General features: G+C 39.1%; 1 protein-coding gene across 6 annotated transcripts in view; it reads left to right on the forward strand.

Annotated features, from left to right (window-relative positions):
* Window positions 1–21,918, forward strand: part of DOCK1 (dedicator of cytokinesis 1) — a 275,550-nt gene that overhangs the window by 222,446 nt on the left and 31,186 nt on the right. For 5 of the 6 annotated variants that reach the window (XM_046943088.1, XM_046943087.1, XM_040702563.2 and 2 more), the window contains 8 exons: window positions 6,531–6,620; window positions 9,103–9,207; window positions 11,390–11,531; window positions 11,706–11,784; window positions 12,255–12,339; window positions 14,172–14,258; window positions 17,907–18,083; window positions 19,140–19,223. In XM_046943088.1, coding sequence (XP_046799044.1) covers window positions 6,531–6,620; window positions 9,103–9,207; window positions 11,390–11,531; window positions 11,706–11,784; window positions 12,255–12,339; window positions 14,172–14,258; window positions 17,907–18,083; window positions 19,140–19,223 — 849 coding nt within the window. The remainder of the gene's footprint in view (window positions 1–6,530; window positions 6,621–9,102; window positions 9,208–11,389; window positions 11,532–11,705; window positions 11,785–12,254; window positions 12,340–14,171; window positions 14,259–17,906; window positions 18,084–19,139; window positions 19,224–21,918) is intronic. The other variant, XM_040702566.2, reaches the window with a different exon arrangement.

Genomic DNA, 21,918 nt, shown 5'->3' on the forward strand with positions numbered 1-21,918 from the left:
CTACCCTCTTCCAGTTTAAAACTATTTTCCCTTGTCCTGTTGCTACATGCCCTTATAAAAAGTTCCTCTCCAGCATTCCTGTAGACCCCCTTCATAAAAGGCCACTAAGTTTCTCAGGCATGGCTTGCCATTGGTGAAGCCATGTTGGTTACCACCAATCACCTCATCTTTGTTTTCTATGTGCCTAGAGTGTTATTTATTTGAAAGCAATCTTTATTGTTTAAATGTAGTGCAAACAGAAATGTTCTTTACTGGGAGAATTAGAGAATTATCCTATAAGCTCATGTTATTCAAGTAGGCTTTTAGCAGAGCCAGGTCAGTGCTTTGAAAGAAACTTTGCTTAAAGGGTCAAATTTTACACCTTAACTCAATGCAATATTTAGAAATTCTGTATTGTGATAGCAGCAGGCTCAGTGCTTATGCACATACAGTGAGCAGCAGTGATTTCCACAGCATCCTGTGGAAAGAGATCTTTATCAAATAGAAAAACCATTCTTAATTGTTTTCTAGTTTTACAACCAGAAACGATAAGCAGTAGCACTGAAAATTCTATGTTTACTCCATTTCCTCGCTGTTAAACAGCTGAATCTTCATTACTTTAAAATCTGTTGGTTAAGTATGATATTGAAGGGACCACTGTGACCACTTGTTCATATTTCTTTGCATAACTGGGATTCCTGCTTAATTTATTTTGGTGAGCAGAGGGATTGTTTTCAAAGCACTCTTGCCCCTCTGCAGATCTTTGCTCACTTGTTTTCTGGTCCCCCGAGTAGGTGATAAGGTTTTGTATCATTCAGTGGAAAGGAAAAAAAAATCAATATACAAAGAGAATATGAAAATCTGACATGAAGTTTCAAATGGCAGGTTTCTGCAATAGAATTAAGGTAATCCTCTCAGCTGGGGTGTTCTGACATTAGGGTAAATTAACTTCTTGCATTTACCTTTGCAGTTTGCAAATTTAGCAGCTGCTTTAACTGTGTAATTCTGTGATCAGTAGCACATCTGGAACAGTATTTATATGTGTTTTTAGAATCATATACTGATAAACTAACAATTTCTGCCTCTGCCTGGCAGTTTGCTCTGTGTTGATCCTGTCACTTTGCTTTCTTCTCCCATAAAGTTAACAAGAGATGTCCACCGATGGCCCTTTTACCCCGGATAACTGTAGAGCTACTTTCAGGCTCTTGAAGCTCAGTAGCTGTGTTTTAAAGCTATTGTCAGAGCATTCCTCTTCCACTCCAGCCTGCCAGGCTGCCTTGAGACGTACCCATGGTTAGAGGCATGTAGCATAGCAGGATTTCTCAAAAGGTAACACTTGGTTTTAAAATGCTGGCATTTCTTGGTAAAGGCTGATGTAGTTCAGCCTCTCAACAATCACAATCCCATTCTCTTAATCAGGGTGATTTCCCCAGAGGAAAGCTCAAGGCACTTTTCAAGTGTAGAACGACTATGAAGCCTAATCCTTAAATATTAGCATGCAAGTTGAGGTATATGTAGAGGAGGGTGGTATTTTATGTATTTACTATGCAGAGGAACATACCACTTCTAGACCAGAAGTGCCTGAGAAATTGGTAATGTAATAGGACCAAATATGAGCTTGTACTGAATGTCATTTGTCTGTGAACAGAATAGTAGTGTTCACTACTAGTATCCTCATTAGGAAATCAGGATTTTCAGGTGCAGTTTCTGTTCTTTGACATTGTGGATTTGATTCCTCATCAGTAATGCTACTGATCAGTAATGCTTGGAAGTTACTCTTCCAAGGCCCTCCTTTCCAGAATGAAAAGTTGCTACTTCCAAGTCTTGGACGTGTGTTTATTTCTCTCTCTCCTAGACTATTTCCCTTTATTGTGTTGCATGTTGTACTTTCTAGTCTTATCTCCATCTCTCTTGGCCTTTGCCCTTAAAAGTTTCAGCTTTGCTCTTATCACAGCAGTCTAACCTGTCCTTTGAACTGCTTTTCAAGTGTTTGCTCTTTCTGTGTTTTGTTGAAGTCTGGTAATTTTCAACAAAGCCCTTAATCCAGGGACTTTACTGGAAATTGCTAGGCTAGAGAATAGCACAGTGAGAAGGAAAAGTAGAGACAGTAATAAAAGGAAGATGGAACAAGCTGAAATTTTACCTGTGTGGAGCAATTGATGTTAGTCAATGCTAATGCACTTCTGAAGCCAAGAAATTCTCTGGTGTCATTGACAAAGATATCATCTTGAAGCAGGATTATGTGGTCTCTGTACCCATAAAGGAAGCCGTAGCACTCTTACCCTGCGTGGTAAGATGTACAAACCACAGTGTGTTTCGAGTTTGCTGGTGGATGGCACAGTCCATAAATGAGTAAATGTTTTTTGATGCTCCTTCGTAAAAATGAAAGCATTGGTCCTATAGAGGAAAAAGCAGGTAAATGCACACTTCTCACCCATTTCCTCTCCTTCATCCTTCCCACCTCTTAAGCCCACAGGAAAAGGCTTTTACTGTTTTACTGGAGGCACAAAGCACAAAATACTTGAAATGCCCCACTAAATGGAGTATCTTACACCTCTTGAATGCTATGCTAACAATAGAGAAATATTGTTTTAATACTATATTTAAAATGTTAAGCTTTCTTGATCGTTAATTAATGCTATCTGAAATATAATCAGTGCTGGGAATGTCCCTCATGCCTCACAGTATTGCAGGATAATATGCTTCTCCTAGACTGTTTCATTTCTACTGACCATTAACTCAGCATGAGCTAAGAAATATCCTAAGATTCTCCTTTGCTGCTATTGAAGAACCTCAAAAACTAAATTGAATGCTGCAGTTCTTCCTGTGCAACAAACAATCTGGACTTCAGAAGTAAATTAAATTGCTCCTTTTTCCTTAAGATCTCCTCCCGAATTCTCAGAGTCTTTCGCATAAAAATTTGCAGCTCATGTATGCATCTTAGTTTAGGCCATACACATTTTTCTTATTCCTTTAGTATAAAAGCCATTTTCCTCCCACTATCGCAAACCTCTCTCTCTGGTGCACTCTGCAGATAAATTGTTTCTTGTGTTAATGAGTTGTATATCGTACAAATCCTGTGTAGTAGCTCCCGGTACGGCTCATTCCTCCAGAAGACCTGCCATGTCCTGGGCAAACCTGGGAAAACTTCCAATGCAGGAAATCTGTCAGGCAGCAGATGGGGAGTTATTGACCTTCAAGAGTATAGATTTCATTTATCAGAATCCTTTGCTACAGCCATGCAACCCTCACCTGAATAAATCTGCTCTGTACCAAACAGAACACTTTCAGACTATTTTATAGGGTATTTTAAATATACAGTTCCAAGTGCTGCTGCGACGTAGAAAGAATTACTGGATTTAGTTTTATTTTCAGCAACATTGCAGGTGTTGTAGTCCAGCTGCACAAACAGTGGAGAGAGAAGCCAAGTGGTTAATTGACTCATGGACCTCTGGAGTTCGGGGCAGTTGACATTTTACAAATTGAGTCTTATAACACAACTCCTTGCCATTCCTTTGGAGGATTGAGACGGACAATTGGATTTCAGAATAGAGATGCTGGAGCAGAGTGGGGTTTTTAAGAGATGAGAGCAACAAAAAGTGAGTCCTGTTGTTGCAGGCAGGCTCCTTGGCTGGAGTGGTGCCCGATACTGGCACAAACTCAAGCAGTTGTTTCTCATAGTTGGGCAGTTTTATCATGCATCTGCTGTGGAATAGAGAGAGAATGGTTTTGCTTCTTTGCTGTACTTGGAAGCGTTGCATTAAAAATAATGTGACAAAATCCGAGTATTGTAACTAGTGAACTAACTTCTGAAGAATGTTTACAGTAATTCCAGTAATTTAAGTCAGAAGCAGATGTTCGTAATACCTTTTTTTTTCCTATTCATCTTTATTTATGCATTAGGAAATGGTTATTACAATGGAAGAACGCTCACATTGCGTGGTTACTGCTTGTATATTAAAGATAAACTAAATCTGTATGATATTTAATTTGAGAATTCACTCTTCAGGCTCTCTGATCAGTAGCATTTATAAGATTCATTCCTAATGTTTGTAATCCCTAACTCAGAAGGGTTTGGTTGGGCTGGAGGAGGTGCCTCCTGGTAAGTGGCATAGAAGCACAGCCTCTGCTCTGGAGATGATGTGGTCTTGACTGAAAAGGAAGGGAAGGGAAGAAAAATCGGCCAGGTGCAATTAATCTGCACTGAATGGCATGCAGTGTTAGTATCCATGTGCCAGGTGGGCTTTGGATGCGTGGTGCTTATTCAAGATTCAAAAGAAGAACTGAACGAGTTTGTTTACAGCATTGATGCAAATCTAAAGCTATTTAGATTTCCATTTATGTCAAATCTTGTTCAGCTACAAAGCTGTTTGCCTGAAGTCATCTATATATATACTTTCAAGATGGAAAATATGATAGAAGTGCTTAGGGTTTGGCAAGTGACTGGTTAAATGTGGGGCGTGCAGAGAGCCGAGGCAAGGAGAACAATGGAAACGCCATTTTCTGTGAAATAAAAATGTGCAGAAGTAGTTCTGGATGGCTGAAGTTAAGAAGAAAACAGCAGTCAAAATGAAGAAAGGTTAAACGGTTTTGAAAGGTTTCACTTGCTGACTTACTGGACAGCCAAATGTTAGTTTAATTTCTGTAAATTGGGAGTGTGTTGCTCCTCTGAGCCAAAATTAAGACAGCCTAGTATGTGAGAACATGCCTCATGTCTGTAAGTACGCCTCTGCTATTTAGGCCATGTTAATTCTTGTCTAGAGGTAAAAATACACTCTGTATCATCATTCTAGATTAGATTAAACGTTGCGAGCCTTCCATTTGCAAAAACTATGTTGCAGGGTGTAGAAACTGCCTTCTGATTTCTTGCAGACATGGGTCCCTCATTATGGTGATTGTAATTAGCGTTCCAATGTGGTTTTGATCTTCAAGGCACTTGACAAGCATTAGTAACTCATGCTCGTTCCAGCCCTCTCTCTTAGATAAATAATACAGTGGAACTTGTTGTAGAAATGAGAAAAATCAGAGAAGGGATTAAATATTGTGTGAATTGCCAGAAGTCAATCACCACTCGGTCCCTACTTGCCCAAGGATCCTGTTCCCTCCTAGGTGCAAGGGATTTTTTTCTCTAGGATTCAAATACTCCTTTTCCTTTGCTCAGATATACCAGCGACTGCTTGTGGTGTTTCTGGCTCATATTTCTCCCTTACTTTGAGAGCCTGCCATCTCCCGTAATTATTTTTACTGCTAGCACCTACAGCATCCTTTTGATGCTCTCCTCCTCTAACATCAACAGCACCTCTTCAGGTTGCTTCTTTCCAACCCTTCCCTCTCTTAATCTGCTGGGGCAGCTTTTCAGTCCAGCCTTGGATTTGCAGGACAGGAGCCCTCCTTTTGAGAATTGGCTTTTCTGGGGATGAGCGAGGAAGAAGAGCAAACTGGCGGCTCCTGCTCCAAGCCCTGCTTCTGTGGCATTGGTGCGGTGAAAGACTTGCTGAGTATTCAGCCTACCTGGTCTCCTAATGGCCTTTTCCTAGGAAAAAATGAAAAAGGATGGATCACGGGGAGGTTGGATGTTCTGACTGAAACTCTTCTTCCCTGTAGGGCCGATGCCTTTTTGGAGCAAGGGGAACTGTATGTTCTGCCCTTTTGCTCAGTCCACTTCCTTCCTTCTGCCCTGTAGAGCTGCAGCCATTCTCTGTATTTCACCAGGGCAAGGAACATGTGGCCTTCTACAGAGAGGAGAATTAGATGGCGTGGACAGGAGATGTGAATTAAGATGAAGGGCAATATGAGGCAAATTGATTTATAACTCATTCCAACTCTCATTTTCTTAATAAAGTGAGGTCAGCATGGCCAGCCAAATTTCTGCAGCAGAGACAAATCATCAGGTTTGATCCTAGGTCTCCTGGTGTGCTAATTTAAGCATCTTTCTGGGTTTGAGTGGTTCTTTACATTTAAAGTAGGAAAAAATGAAAAATACACACTTAAAAGCATGTTTGGTGCTCTACTTGTTAAGATAGTTGGCTTCTGAAGAGCTGAAGGATATTGTTAAATTACTTTGGGTCAGTTGAGACAGCTGCTGAATTTCATGGTTGAAGAGCAAGAGAAGGAAAAGAACCAATGGAAATGTAATGAGTATTTGTCCAAAGCATTAACTGCAAGAGGCCCATCCTGTTTAATATGGATTATAGGTATTGGAGGAGGAGAGGGGTGATGATGAACTCTAATCAATTAAGAGCATTTATCAGAAGGCCTGGGTTCTGGGTGGCTCTGTGGCCGAGCTGTGTTTACACACTGCTGGGTATCTGGTTGGGCTGGCAACAGTCGTTTCATTTCTGAAGTAATACGATCATTGTACTTGATTTGCATTGGAGACATATGGGTAATGCTGTCACAGCTATTTGGCACATCTGATGCACAATGTTTTCAAGCGTGTGACACAATGCGTTTGGTTGTGTTTTATAAAGATTTATGTCATTCCAGTGTTGTTGTTTAACCAAGGTATGTAATTGAGTTTTGTTGTTGTTTTGTGGGGTTTTTTTCAACAGATGTGGGAAGAGGCCATTGCCTTGGGTAAGGAACTTGCAGAACAGTATGAAAATGAAATGTTTGATTATGAACAACTCAGTGAACTGCTGGTAAGTTTTGTAAATAGCATGGACGTGCAACAGTTTTTTTCAGAATACAATTCTTAGGGTTTTAAAATGATACTGAAAATCTTTCTTGTGAGAGTCAAATGCCAAAATAGATGCCTGCTTTGGCTTTTTTTGGATAAATGTTGAATAACTGGCTACTAATGGCTACTAATTAGCCAAAAGAAAAATGTTGCTATCGTGTTAAGCTGATGTATTTGGAATATAAAAGGAAATTTGGAATTTAAATATAAATGGGAACAGGAAAAAATGGCCTTTCTCGTTCAAGTGTCTTTCCACATTCACGTTCCTTTTTTTAGGTTGAATAATCCCCAAGCATTCATGTCTAGAGTCAGTTATTTTTGCCCCAACACTACCCATTCATTATGCCTGCACCATTTTTCTCTTGCTCTTCTCCAACAAGATAAATGGCAGCTGTCACTTTCCCTCCCAACTTCTCAGCCGCGCTCACAGGAGTCGGTACTTCTTTCCACTTATGTTCAGAAAATACTTGACTGTCAGATTTTTGAGAGGTTTTTCCTTTGCACCCATTTTTTTTTTAATTGTTTCAGCTTTATCCCATTCCATCCTAACTGGTCATTTATACAGTGTCATTTGTGCCCTGTTCCTCAGCTGACACCAGTGCTCAGTTTGAGACTGGCTGGGAGCCATCTCCCCAGGAGCACTTCTTGGGGAGAAAAGAGTAAAGCCAAGTGCTGCTCTTCTCAGTTCTACAGTTTCTTCGGTCCTTCATCAGTTCTTCTCTTTTGTGTAGTCCATCGTTCTGTCCTCCAGCTCTCCAGGGCTGAATTTTTATCCTTTTTGCATGATCCCCTTTCTGCGGCTTTTTAACTATTTTTTGTGCCAAGCTGAGTGTAGTCATCTGCCTGACAGATCTGGAGCGTGGTTCCATGTTGCTTTTTACTCCAAGTTGTAGAGAATTAAAACAGAAAGCGTTTTTAAGGTGCTTTGAGAGGCAAGAAGAGTTTTCCTCAGCCTGCTGCTGACAGTGGGGCTGTACCCAATAGAGAATATTCTGCATTTCAATATAAAAGGAATCTGGTGGAGATTGCTCCTGAGCTGGAAATGACTCTCTTGTGTCAGGTATGATCATTCATCAGTAGATAACTGCTCTGAGTCCCTCGTTTTTAATTTTCCATCTCCTTCCTTTATGCTTGCACATGGGAACGTGATCAGCTTTTGTCACGAAGGCAACCATACTTTATCATGCTTCATCCATTTTTTGCAGTTTGAAATTGCACTTTGTACGGCGTAGCTGATGGTCAAAAATACTGCCAGGTGTTTTTTTACCATTTCTCTCCCAGAGTAAATTTGCCACTGATTACATAAAGGGATGTAATTACAAGAGAGGCAGCGGCAAAAATGAGTATGGTTCATCTGCATATGGAAATGACATTTCCCCCCTCTTGTAATAGGGAAAATCTAGAACTGCCCACTGCAAATTTATCTGCTATTTGTTTAACAGGCAGGAGAAACTGTAGGCAGCATCACAAAAATGAACAAAGTCATACATTAGGCATTCATCCCTGGTGAGGGAAGGATGAAAACTCAAGCTCTAGTATGATTCAGGTCTCGCATATCCCATAGGCTTTTCTTATTGGTACTGCTGAATAACAGTGAGCCAGTCTTAGGCAGTGGGATGTTCCAAAATAAAAATTAACAGGTTTTTGTTTCTTTCTGCTATCCCTATTGTCTCTTTTGTTCGAGCAATATGAGATATTAGACTCCAAGACAATTCACAAATGACAAAATAGTTTTGCTACAGCTGAACTGAGAAGTGTATGGCAGATCTGGGTCTTTGTAGTCTTCTTGCCATTTACTGTTATCTGTCAAATGGGATCAGTAATAAACCTCTCCGAAAATCAGAATTAGTTCTCTTATGAAAAGTAATAGACTAAAAATAAGTTAATGAACAGATCTTCCAAAGCAGCACATTTGTTATTATTTCATCGTTTGAGATAAAGAAGGATTCCACTCTGAAAACAGATGGTGTCTGACATGCGTGCATTTATTCCAAAAGTTATATTTTCTGCAATTCTCAACTGCGTGCTTTCCGGTGCAAATAAACAGTTGTAAATATGGAAGAGAAGCAGTAGGAAAATGTAATGAAATGTAACAGCAGAAAAGCCAGAAGTCAGCATCATTGAGAGCCAGCTTTAGCAGCGTGCACTTCTCCATTCCAGTGTTCAACATCAGCAGTGTTGCAACCATGAATTCAAGTTGCTGTGCAGATTCATGGCCTTCATCAAAATTTCATTATCAAAGTGGGATAGTGAGGGTTCACCAAGATGAGCTTGAAAACACTGGATACAGTGTTTTGTATCTCAAAATATTACTCTATATCTGTTTGAAAAAGTGAAGAAAAGAGCAGGTGAGATTTGTCTTCGAGTTAGAGCTACAAATAAGAGATATACAGACAATCTGCTTCAAGTTTATGTCATTAAAGTCTCTCGTGTTTATTTTCCAGAGAAAACAAGCTCAGTTCTATGAAAACATTGTGAAAGTGATAAGACCAAAACCAGATTATTTTGCTGTTGGATACTATGGCCAGGGATTTCCGACTTTCATAAGGGTAAGTGTGCACCTTCATCCACAGGCAGTAGCCATTGGAAATTTCACCGTGTTGTGCCAAAAGCACACTGCTGTCAGTGTGTTATTTACTATCTGTCTCACCTTGGTGGTTGTTTCCTAGGTATATAAAACAATCATCTGCTTTTCATCTCCTATTTCCAATATGGAGTAGTAGCATTTTAGTAGAGAAGCTTTTTCTTCCAAACTACCCAATAGTTTATACTTATTAAGTGTTCGTACCTCTAGAAATGTAGATATACTTACCCTATCTGTAGATCAGGGTAGGAATCAGCATCATCAGAAATGTTTGCTGGGGAGGTACAACAGAGAACCCAAATGTATGTGATTGTGTTTTCATGTGGGTTCCCTTTACAGCACAGTCTTGAAAATGAGTATCAAAAATGTGTGTGATACCTTTAAATGCAATCTTTTCTCATGAATTTTCATAATCTTTGTCAATTTAAAGCATATGTCACTTAGCTGATGCTGGTAAAGCAAGTCTAATAACATTTCATGTTTTTTTCTACTGACACCAGAATTGCTACAGGGTTGAGCTAGTGGTTGAATAAGGATGGGGACTCAACACCTCTGAATTTCATCTCTGCAGTGACTCTGGCATTTTTCAGTCTGTGACATAGAAATAACACATTGTCTGTCCACTCTGCTGCTCATATCTTTCTTTAAACATGAGGATTTGGGGCTTGGAAAGAATCTCTCTCCAAACTCCTGTGGAAGAGTTCCAGTATATTAAGACCATTCCAAGAAACAGAAGATAAGATTTCTTATGCTCAGAGAGATGTTGTCTTAGGCCACAGCTAGCAGCAGGTTTCCTGTGTAAGAGAGGAGTTCCTGGTCATGGCTGTCTTGGCTCCAGGTTAACTCATTCCAATGATGAAGTTCCTGAATCATCTCATGAAGCTGAAAACGCCTGTGGCTTTTCATATTCCCAGGGTTGCTGTACTGCAGGTGTACCTTACCACTCACAGATGCTGTGAAGTGCAACAAATTCTCAGCTAAGCTGCCTAGGCTAAGGCCATGTAGTGCAGCACCCATTGTGCGCAGACTGTCAGACCAAGTGGGAGCTGAGCTTGGTTGGTAGCCCACTGCCTGGTCTCCAAAACACTGTTGGACAGCCCTTCCCAGAGGGACTCTGAGGCCCAGGGAAGTGGCAGGGTCAGCAGCACCCAGAGCTGCCCTGCAGCATGTGAAGTGCAGTTCTGCAAACTGACACAACCATATGTCAGGAACAGATGCAAATGCGTGATGCTGTGCAAGCTGATACGGGTTTGGGATCAAAAGGCTGATGCTAAAGAGATGTGATGTGGAAAAAAAAAAAAAACAACCAAGAATGGTTGTCGTGCTGGAAGTACATGTATAGTAACGTATGTAGAGTAATAATGTATTTTATCAAGTGTCAGACAAGAAAAACGTGATGTGTTAAGCAAGAAAAACATTAATAAGAATTTTTTAAAATGTTAATGATCTCTTAGGTTTTACCATGAAAGGAGCATTTATTCCCTTATAATATTCCTCTAGGGAAGGCTTGCATTAACAGGAATCTCTGTAATGATGAATGCACAATAAAGACCTGGATAACTTTGCAAAGGAACTCACTGCCACAAGTGAAATCTTGTGTACTGTGCAGTTGCTCAGAGCAATGCATGATCGCTGGCAGCACCCACGGTCTTCTTAACAGAGCCATTTACTACTAAAACGGCATTCTTTTGTCACTGTTTTCCTCTGCTTTTCTTGCTTGCTGACATTAATACCCTTTAGTAAATGTGCTCATACAAAAAGCCTAATTCAGTTACTTATGTCCATTCCACCATTAACTATGGAAGGTGGATGAGAAGAATGACAGAGGGAGGTCTTGGATTTGATGGACATTATTTGTCTTAATACATATTCAGGGGGCACCTATTTTATAGCTCCTTCAAATCACGTGTTTGGGTCCCATTGAATTCATTGTACATAAACCTAAAGATAACCTGTGCTTGGGGATCTCAATACCATGACAGAGTTATGGAGAGACACCTGTGCTTTCTTGAATAGATGTAAAATATTTGTAATCAATTGATTATATGCCAGTGTTAAAATGTCTCTCTGAGCATCATTGGAGTCAACGCTTCTGTGATCCCAGTTCATTACTGATATGGGGACTTCATTTCTCTATTTGTTTCCAGAACAAAGTCTTCATTTACCGGGGAAAAGAGTATGAGCGGCGTGAAGACTTTGAAGCGAGGTTGTTAACTCAGTTTCCCAATGCAGAGAAAATGAAGACAACATCTCCACCGGGTGACGAGATCAAAAGCTCCTCTGGACAGTGTATCCTTGGGTTGCAGGGCAGCTCCTGCAGAGAGGTGTTTGTGGGCAGCAGAATGCTGCACTTCTACCTTTATTGGTGCACCGTGTTAATCTTGTTCTTCCACCGTGTTACTGTTGAACTACCTGTGCTGCAGAATGGAGATTGTCTTTTCAGTTCTTAACCCGTGCTTTCAGATATCCAGTGCTTTACTGTGAAGCCAAAGCTTGATTTACCACCCAAATTCCACAAGCCAGTGTCAGAACAAATTGTGAGGTGAGTTTTGAAGGTTTTGCCAAGTTAATCAGTCTTCTTTATAGCACTAAGACCAGTGTCTAAGCACTGAAGTAGGCTCCCCGGGGAGGTGGTTGAGTCACCATCCCTGAATGTGTTTAAAAACCATTTGGATGTGGTACTCAGGGATGTGATTTAGTGGGGAGTTGTTAGAGTTAGGGTAGTATGGTTTGGTTGTGGTTGGACTTGATGATCTTTGAAGGTCTTTTCCAACCTGAGCAATTCTATGATTGTTCTGGTTGTATTTTGAACACATGCACGGCCAAGGAGGGTAGGGATACAAGCACATTTCATGGATATTCTTCAATTAGAAAAGATTCTGTCAAACCTACAGAATAATAGTGATTCTGTAAATATTTGGTACTTACACAGAAGCTTTTTTCTAGTAGAGTTAAGCAGCAAATCCTAAACAGATACCAACTGATTTTGATTGTGCTCTTCCCCTTTTTCAGTTTCTATAGAGTGAATGAAGTCCAGCGGTTTGAGTACTCACGGCCCGTTCGAAAGGGAGAGAAAAACCCAGACAATGAATTTGCGGTAAAGGGAAAACCTAACTTGAGGATTTTGCTTGTTTATTCCCCTGCATTTTGATAATCTGAAGTATTTGTTATGGTTTGTTTGCTTGAATGTATATTCAGAACTCAAATTTGATTATTTTTCGTAGAAGTTCAATTCTTAGAAAAGCATCTTGTTTTATATCAGAAGAAAAAATAGACCAAGTTGTATTTAGCTTGTTACAAAGACAGGCTGAGGGAGCTGGGCTTTTTCAGCATGGAGAAGAGAAGGCTGTGGGGTGACCTCATTGCAGCCTTCCAGTACCTAAAGGGAGCCTATAAACAGGAGGGGAGGGGAGTCAACTCTTTGAAAGGGTGGATAATAGCAGGACAAGGGGAAATGGTTTTAAATTGAAGGAGGGAAGGTTGAGGTTGGGTATCAGGGGGAAGTTCTTTACCAAGAGAATGGTGAGGTGCTGGAACAGCTGCCCAGAGAGGCTGTGGATGCCCCGTCCATCCCTGGAGGTGTTCAAGGCCAGGTTGGATGGGGCCCTGGGCAGCCTGGGCTGGTATTAGCTATGGAGGTTGGCAGCCCTGCCTGCAGCAGTTGGGGTTGATGATTCTTGTGGTCCCTTCCAACCTGGGCCATTCTGTGATATGATATGATTGTTAAAAACTAGTTTGAGACAGAAATTTAACACTGCTGCAGCTGAAAAAATAGCTATCTCTTGCCAAAACATACCATGCTATGAAAATCCTACTGGGGCATCTTCTGAAAACAATCTTTTTGCAGCAATGCAATTTTTTTTTTTTTTACAAAACCATATGTTTCAGCTAATGGTCAATAAAACTCCCTTTGAGCACAGCTTGTATTCATCACAATGTTTAGAACAGGCTACATCAATTTGATTGCCCTTTTTTATGACACCAATTTATTCACAGTACCAGTAGGTGTAGTTAGTAGTAAAGTAGTAGTAGCAGTATTTAAGAAATGACACATTAACTTATTATTTTAAGGAAAGAACTTGGTTTTATGTAAGTTGCAGGCTCTAATCTAATCCTTTTCCTAATAAATGCCAAGCACTTGGTTTCCTGCAGACTGAGCATTCACTGAGAGGCTCCTTCAGTGTCCCTGGCCTCTTTCACTGGCTTTTCTATCAAAAATCAATAATTTGGTAATCCATGTGGATTTAGCTGAGTAAGAAACCTTCTTTATGAAACTGAGATGCCAGACCTCAGTCTCACTGTTTACAGTATGATTTATACCAACTATATCTAACTCACTTTCAAAGCTCTTCTGTTAATGGAAGATGGAGTAAACTGTTCACATTTTTAAGAAGCCCCATAATAAATAAGAGGAACTACCAATTATTCCAGTTGTAACAAATCAGATCAAGAGATATTTTGGTCAGCTCTAAAATCAGGCCCAGGTGCCCAGGGCTTTACCCCCATAGGTCTTGAAAGCCCCCAGGGCAGGGAGGTCACAGCCTCTCTGGGGACGCTGTCCCTCTGCTCCACTTTCCTTGCATCAAAGTGATGTAGTTTGATGAAGGATGGTCCGTGAAAGCCCCAGAAGGTATGCAGGAGAATGTCACTCTGGCCAAACAGCTGCATCTTCTAACACAACATTCTCCTGTTGGTAAGAGACCATTCTTTTCTCTACTAAGAAGTAAATCAGTGTCACTGTGCCAAAGTGACCGCAGATGTAAATCATCACTATTCCGTCATCTCTCCACGCAGATTCCATCTGAAATTTCCCTCTGACTTCATAATGTCTGTCATATTGCAGGTCTTTTGCCTGATAACGATGTTTTAAGTCTTTCTTAAGATAACAGCTATCCATCTGATAACGTGATGTGTACGTTTTATTTGCAGAATATGTGGATTGAGAGAACCATCTATGTGACAGCATACAAATTACCAGGGATTCTGAGGTGGTTTGAAGTCAAATCAGTTTTCATGGTGAGATCAATTTGGCTTTATTGAGGTTACATAAGAGAATGGGGCTTTTATACAGCCAGGGAGCATTTATATTTCTGTGTTACTGTGCTTCTGTGAATGAGCAATCAATGTGACTATATATGACATCCTAAGACAAGGGGAACCTGCTTGCAGAGGATGCTGATTATTGACTAGGGGTGACTAAAGTAATGATTTCCACTCCTGATACAAGGTAGTGCCTGCTAAACCTTCCGGACCTTTAGGGCAAGGTCTGATAAAGTACTTGAAGTACTTCTATAAAGCATTTCCAGCTTTCAGCAGGTGAGCCATTACAGCCTGTGGCTTAAGCCATGTGCCTCAAATGAAGAGGGAACAGAGGTGTTGCAAGAGAACCCTGCTACATAAAAATGAAACCAGTCTGAATTTTGGAAGGGGGAATTTTGGTATCCTTATTGTGATTGATTCAAAATACGCCATGAATTGAATGCTTTGTATGTGTCTGCATTACTTCTGTTCTTAGCATTTGCAATTAAATATTGCTTTTGTTTCATTTCCATAGTTGGCTAAAATATACCCTAGCAACCTCACCAAGCAGCTCAAAAATAGGCGTTCCTCTGTTCTACCATTTAGACTGTTTAGATAAGACATATCCATTAAGTGCCTTAAAGATTAAATTATTCTTATGCAGCTGTAATTTTTAAGTAGCAATAAAAGCATTGTTAGCACAGTTTTTAATTCTCTCTTGTGGGGCTTATTTTTAAAGGAAAAGAACAATTTGCATATGATTAATTAAAACCTTTTTCATTGCTCCATTGAGGTTATGTTGGACAGTTGTATTTAGATGATCAGAAGTAAGGCAGAAAATTACTATGGTATCTATAGTAACAGAATATGAATGTGATGTTTGACAGTCATAGGCATCTGAATAAAACGGGTTGAATTTTTAATAAATTTTGTATTTTCAGTATAATCCTGGTTGGGAAAAAACAGTGTTTATCCTTGTCCTTGCAAAAAGTGTTGTTTATAGAGGCCAGAAAATCTGATGGAAGTCTCTTTTCCTTACAAGCTAGGAGCGCAGCCTGATAGGCACGCATTTTGTGTATGTGCACCTTGAACGCTATGCTTGCAACAGACATGCACATAAACGCTGTGCAACCACTTTCTATAAGCTTTTTGTAAGCAAGGATCACATTAGTCACATAGTTGGAAAATTATACCAGAATGGGCCTTAATAATATGTGGGAAGACAGCGAGGGATGACTTTTGACCTAGCTCTGACATAGCTACTACAAAATTGGTATTGACTTTCTTCAAGATTCCTGTCAGCTGAAATGCTAGAAGCACAACCACTGAATGCACATGCCTGTAATGCTACATTTGGATTATGGATACAAATATTATCGATGTTTTACTAAGTGCACTGAATTAAAGTAGCTTTTGCACATTTCATATTGTATTGATCAAACCAGAGTATCTTTAAAGGAAGAGGTGAGATCATATCAGTAACGGGGAGCTGAGTCATTTATTAAAGGCGGTTTGTTATGTTACACAAACAATGGAAGCATACACAGTTTCCTTTAATCTATTTGTGAGTTGTTTTTTTTTTTTTAATTACTTCTGAGAACTCGTACCTATACCATTGCAGTCTGTTGGCTGCCAACAAGGAATTCATTGTATGCATTCATTGTTCTGTATCAGATTTGGTTTAGCTGGACACAAATAGTTGCAGGGAAAAGAACTGCTGAGGCAGCCACTGAGTTAGAAGCTGTACTTTGAATTATATGTAGTTAAAAAACACAAGCATTCATCTCTATATGTTTAACTTTTAAAGTGTTACTGTGTATATCATTTTTGTTTGCCATAAACAGATTGTGTAGTGTACAGAGACAGCAGACTACCTAGGACAAAGCTCATCGTTCACAAGAATATGTATATTTTAATAAACAGCTCTCAAGAAGGTCCAATGCACAGAAGAACATAGAAGTAGGATGGGAGCTATGGGAGCTGCAGCTCTGCATTTGAAAAGTAAAGGGGAGCAGGGAGAGGAGGGATGTTGAGAAAGCCATGGTTACTGATACAGAAAAGTTGAAAAAGATGTCAGTCAGCTCAATGAGTGCTAATTTCTGTAGATATTCGAGAGCTTTGAAAGCAATGGTTCATCAACAAATTATTTCCTCCTTATAAGCCCATTAATAAAAATGACAGAATCCTAAATTTAGCGTACGATGTTCACAACGGCTCTTTCCAAATGAATATGGTCTTTATCTTCCCTGTCCATATTTGGCTGATAGCAGGCTCAGCTCTGAGAGGTGGTCAGCTGGTGCCATCTCAGCCCGCTCTGGGCCGTGGCTGCAGCAGAGGCACCCAGCCTGCTGCCCGCCTTCCAGAACTATCCACCAGGCAGACCTCTAAAAATGCTAATTAAAACACCCTTGACATAATCACATGGCAGGTGTAAGAGTAACAACGAAAGAGATTTGATTATAAGTGCTTCTCAGAAACGTGGTTAGCAACTGATAGCCAGGTAGAAGTGCTTCTTTGTTTATGTAGCATTTATGTAAATTGGGCTGTAATCAAATATACACTTGCGTTTTCCTTGTAGGCCTCAATTAACCTTCCTTTTCTATTCCTACCACGTATTTTTTTTTTAATGTAATTAAACTATGACTTAAGGCTTCCGGTAAGGGCTATCTACATTGCAGGTTGCTGCTAATTGGTCATTTTTAGCTCATTCACAAAATCTGCCTATTTTAGCATCATTTTAAATATTTTAATACTTTTCCTTTCAGTATGAGCAGCTGTCATTCTGAAAGATGCAGTGATCTCTTAAATAATAGTTGGAGATCAGTCAATTAAAATAAAGAAAGTTTTGCTCAGTATGAGAGCTAATTCACCCCATTAAGACATCTGAGGATCTCTCTTCATTGAAGTCTACACGATGTGAAAAAGAAAATTTCTTACTCCCATTATCTAAGTTAGGAAGAAGAAAACGGGATGCTGGGGAGAAAAAGCACCGTAGATAGCACAGAAGCCATCTCTTCAACATATTAAACTCCATTTCCTTGGATACGTACCAAAATAATCACTGCAAAAATACCTTCTTGATTTTTGAGCTTCTTAGGATTACATTTTCCATCAGAAAATCCACATTAAGTCATCATTTCTTTCTTACTGTTACATTAAGCTGGGTTCTTTGAGCTGCTAAAACTCACTGGTCCATAATCTGTGATGTTCTCCATAATCCTCCAAAAACCTCACATGATTCTTGTCAGAGCCTTTCTAAATGTTTTGCTCTGTTGTGCTTTGAGATGTAATCTGTACTACAGCAACGAAATGCGTTTAACTTTTTCTACAGATATTATTTTATCAGTTATCTCAATATCTCTACAGATAGTATTTGATGCAGTATGTAGACACCAAACATTTAAGTGGGGATGTGGTTAGTGGGCATAGAGGCAATGGGTCGATGGATGGATGATCTTAGTGCCCTTTTGCAACCTTAATGATTCTATGATTCTGTCAATGTCTGAAGCCACCCTTTCTGTTAATTATCTATTAAAATATCTTTCTGGGACTGTTTCTAAATGCAGTGATTTGGTGGACAACCAGTTGCGTGGCAGGTTAAAAACTCTGCTCCTTAATTAAAACATCCTTTTGTTTTTTTTTTAGGTTGAAATTAGTCCACTAGAAAATGCAATAGAAACCATGCAGCTAACAAACGATAAGATCAATAATATGGTTCAACAACATCTAAATGATCCAAATCTACCCATCAACCCTCTCTCCATGCTACTGAACGGCATTGTGGATCCTGCAGTCATGGGAGGTTTCACCAACTATGAGAAGGTAACATCAAACTGAACTGTCCTGCAGCAGTTCCCCTCTTGGGAGCTCTGCACCTCTTCTTTAGTACTGTGTTTGTGTATAAACACACATTGTGAGCCTCCCCTAATAAATGCTTTGGAGAACATTGCTTAAAACTTATATTTGTTACGATTTTATGATATCTGTGGATACATTTTTTGGCCTTTCTAAATTTGAAGCAAAGGAAGATACGCTTGGCTTCAGGAGTGCTTACATAGGGATGGGGCAGGCAATTGCTTGCTAGGACTACAAAGTGAGATTGATGGCATTTCCAGTGTGTGCTCTCATGCACTTGGACGTCAGACCTGAAGCAGGAATTTCTGAGTGAACTTCAGTGACCAAATAACTGGCTGCAATTTTCTCCATTGCTTTCAGATGCATGAGTTTTTTAAGGATTAATCAAGTCTGGAGGCTTTCTGAGCTACTGATCTGTTACAAATATATCTAAATAATCTTAACTTCATATTACAAATTCTAAAGTTTTAAGTGAGAAGTTATGGCTTTTAAAGTTATAAGTGAGAAGATATTAACAGTGGGAAAGTGTAAGCACCATGTCTCTTACTCATGCTTTGAATATTAATCATATTACGCTGGCATACACAAGCAACATGTATTTTATAACATACATGGAGAAAATATATGCTGATTAGCATGTCATTGGCTTCATCCATTTCTGTCCTTCTGTAACTGTCATGCATTTCATCAACTAAAACTTCTTATGCCGAGAACTGCTAAGAAGCAGCTTTCAGAGCTTTGTCAAGCAGAAGTCCTCTGTGGTGTTGCCTATGAGATTTCCTCTTGTCTACCATGTGCTCATCTACCCGCTTTGCTGATTGTGAAAGATTGATGTATTAGTCTTAAAACCTTAACAAATTATGCATCTTCTCCTCATTTTTCCATTTGTATTTGTAGCTACTGCTGCTCTTTTGCAGAACTTTTGGGTTGACTCATTTATCTTTGCTGCAGGTAATCCTTCCATGGTTGTAGATGTTGATTCATTTTCTGAGAAAAAAACCCTCATTTTTCTCTCTTGGCTAGGCTTTTTTTACTGAAAGATACATGCATGAGCATCCGGAAGATCACGACAAGATTGAAAAACTGAAGGACCTGATAGCTTGGCAGGTAAGGATTCCAAGTCTCGTTGGCCATACAAGGGCCGTTTAACGTCACTGTTGAGAAAATTCAGACGTCAAACTGTTTACTCTGCTTCTTCGTCATGTAAAACTGACTTAGAATTTGAGCTGAAGTTTATCTTTTCAGATCTGACATCGTTTGTCATTTGATAAACCCACAAGGAACAAATATGATTAACCTTTTTTTCCTCCTTTTTTTCTTACTTTTTTTTTAACCATAATACAGTGAAAATGTCTCACATTGCACAAACAAGAAAATATTTTGTAATAACGTTGGTTGCCGTTACTGACAATTAAGTTTTGCATTTTACCTTTCTAAGACTGATTTTAAAAACATTTTCTCAAACATTCAGGTTAAATGTTTAACACTGAATCCCTCCTCCTACGCACATGCTTTGGTAGAGCATTTCTTCTCATCTTCACTTCTTTCTTCCAACAAGATGTTTTCTGTTTGTAAAACTTTTTACATTTGTAAACCTTTTTCTGTACATGTACAGTACATTTTAGCACAGAATATTATATATGAGAATTAAAAGAAACTAATTTATGTGCAGAATAGTAAAATTCATGTGACATTGTGGAGTCATCGCTTCATTTGCTGTATAACTTCATGTAATACTCGATGATGTGAAGTATGTAGATAGAGATACGATAATATGTATGATTCACAAATGCCACATCATAGAGTGAAATCACCTGATATTTTCTTGGTGGTATATTAAAGTAGAAATGATTTAAATATAAGGTCACACAAATTAATGTTTTCTGAACCAGCAATAGAGTGCAGATTTACAGTTCAATGCCTTAAACAAAGCAGGAACCCTCTTGCATAAAGAACAGCACTTATATGTACTGAAGAATATTTTGCAAGACAAACAGGAAACAATTCCAGTTTCATTCCAAAATCATATGCTGGACACTTTCCAGTGGTCTCAAGATAATTTTATGATAACACGAAAAGGTACCAATATGACTGGAACTGTTTTTCCCTTAGAAGAACAAAGTACATCATTGCCTTTTTATATTCAATTTTGTTTTTATAATAAAGGCAATAATTTACATTTCTATAGGATTCGATTTTAAAGGTAGCAGAACCAAAGATAGTGAATTCAAAAAAAAAAAAAAATTAAAAAGGAAAGAGGAGAAAATACCCTCTGAAGGCCAGAAAGCTATCACTGAATAGAAACTCTTCGGGTCTGAACAAAAGATATTTATTTATTCATTTTCCTCTGAGCTTTTACAGAAGATTAGATTTGAGGAGCTTTAAGTTCTATAGAGGAAAATAATTTGATCCCAGAAGAGTGACTTCATGTCAGTTCTCTCCCTTTGCCTCTGATAGCACTACTTCAAATGAATTCTGGACACACTCAGTGCAGATTGACTTGGGTGATGTGCGTTCAAATAGTATTACTATTTGCAAATACATACGGAACCTAATCACATTGTTTTTTAATTAGACCCTGGTTTTAAGTACATGATATCCCATTAGTGCTGTGAAAAAAAGAAGCAGGAAGATGGAGCAAAGTGATCAGAAGAAACTGTTTTATTTATCTGAAACGGTGCAGTCATTTCTGAGTGGAAGTCAGCACTTAGTCTTGTATACATTCAGTGTATCCTAAGGCTTAAATATTTCCAACATAATGTCAGTGCTCAGAACACATCATAACTTGATGGGAGCGGGGTGGGGAGCTGGTGTAATGAGCGAGTTGTTATGGAAACATTCCAAACGAAGGCAGCGGTTTGTTTTCATCCATGACTTGACAGTGATTGAAAGCCAAAATGAGTTTTCATTTTTCAATAATGTTGGTTCTTGGAGTTTTATAATCACACAGAGATTTTCTTTATGCTCTATAAATCAATCTGGGTATATGAAATAGTCTGACAGTCGTATTATCAGCTGACTGTTTAAATTTATTCTTTCTATCCCTTCCCCTGCCTTTGTCTCAACTGTGCTTTGCATTTCGTGAACTGTCCTCTTATAATTCCCATAAATTTTAATTACACAGTAATGATTTTAATTAAAAACATTGTTTCTCTCCACTGTGTTTTCATATAAATATCATTACTAAAACAAAGTCCATTTTTACCCATCTTAGTCCTTTCTCCCTTGAAAAATTAGTTCCCACATAACTGTATCATTTCAAGCTGCTCATGGTAATGAAATGAATAACTGACGTTGGTCACCTGGCGTTTAGCTGATGCAGTTACAGGATGAAAAACCAACGTGTAAAGATTTGATGCTCCTTCTACATCGCTAAAAGTATGGCAGCATTGACATCCTGAACTTTACAAACATACTTTATGTTTGAAGGCCAGGCTGGATGTGGCTCTGGGCAGCCTGGTCTGGTGGTTGGCGACCCTGCACATAGCAGGGGGTTGGAACTGGATGATCACTGTGGTCCTTTTCAACCCAGACCTATATGATATTTGAGATTATGAGAGATTCTAAGCTGTTAATTAAAATGTATGTACCTTGTTCATAGATTGTGGCAGCAGATCAAGATTTTAAGGGGAAAAAAAATAAAAAGAAAATTAAAAAATGAATAAAATCAGGGGCTAATATTAAGTTCAATGCAATTTTCAAATCGACAAATGGGGCCTGGTAGCAGAAATGTAATTTTGAGCTGGTTTCCCTTCTCATTTGCCTCCTTGTTTTCCAGTCCAGTTACTTAATGCTACCTTTG

Source organism: Gallus gallus, chromosome 6 (genome assembly GCF_016699485.2).
Source record: "Gallus gallus isolate bGalGal1 chromosome 6, bGalGal1.mat.broiler.GRCg7b, whole genome shotgun sequence".
Classification (NCBI taxonomy): Eukaryota; Metazoa; Chordata; class Aves; order Galliformes; family Phasianidae; genus Gallus; species Gallus gallus.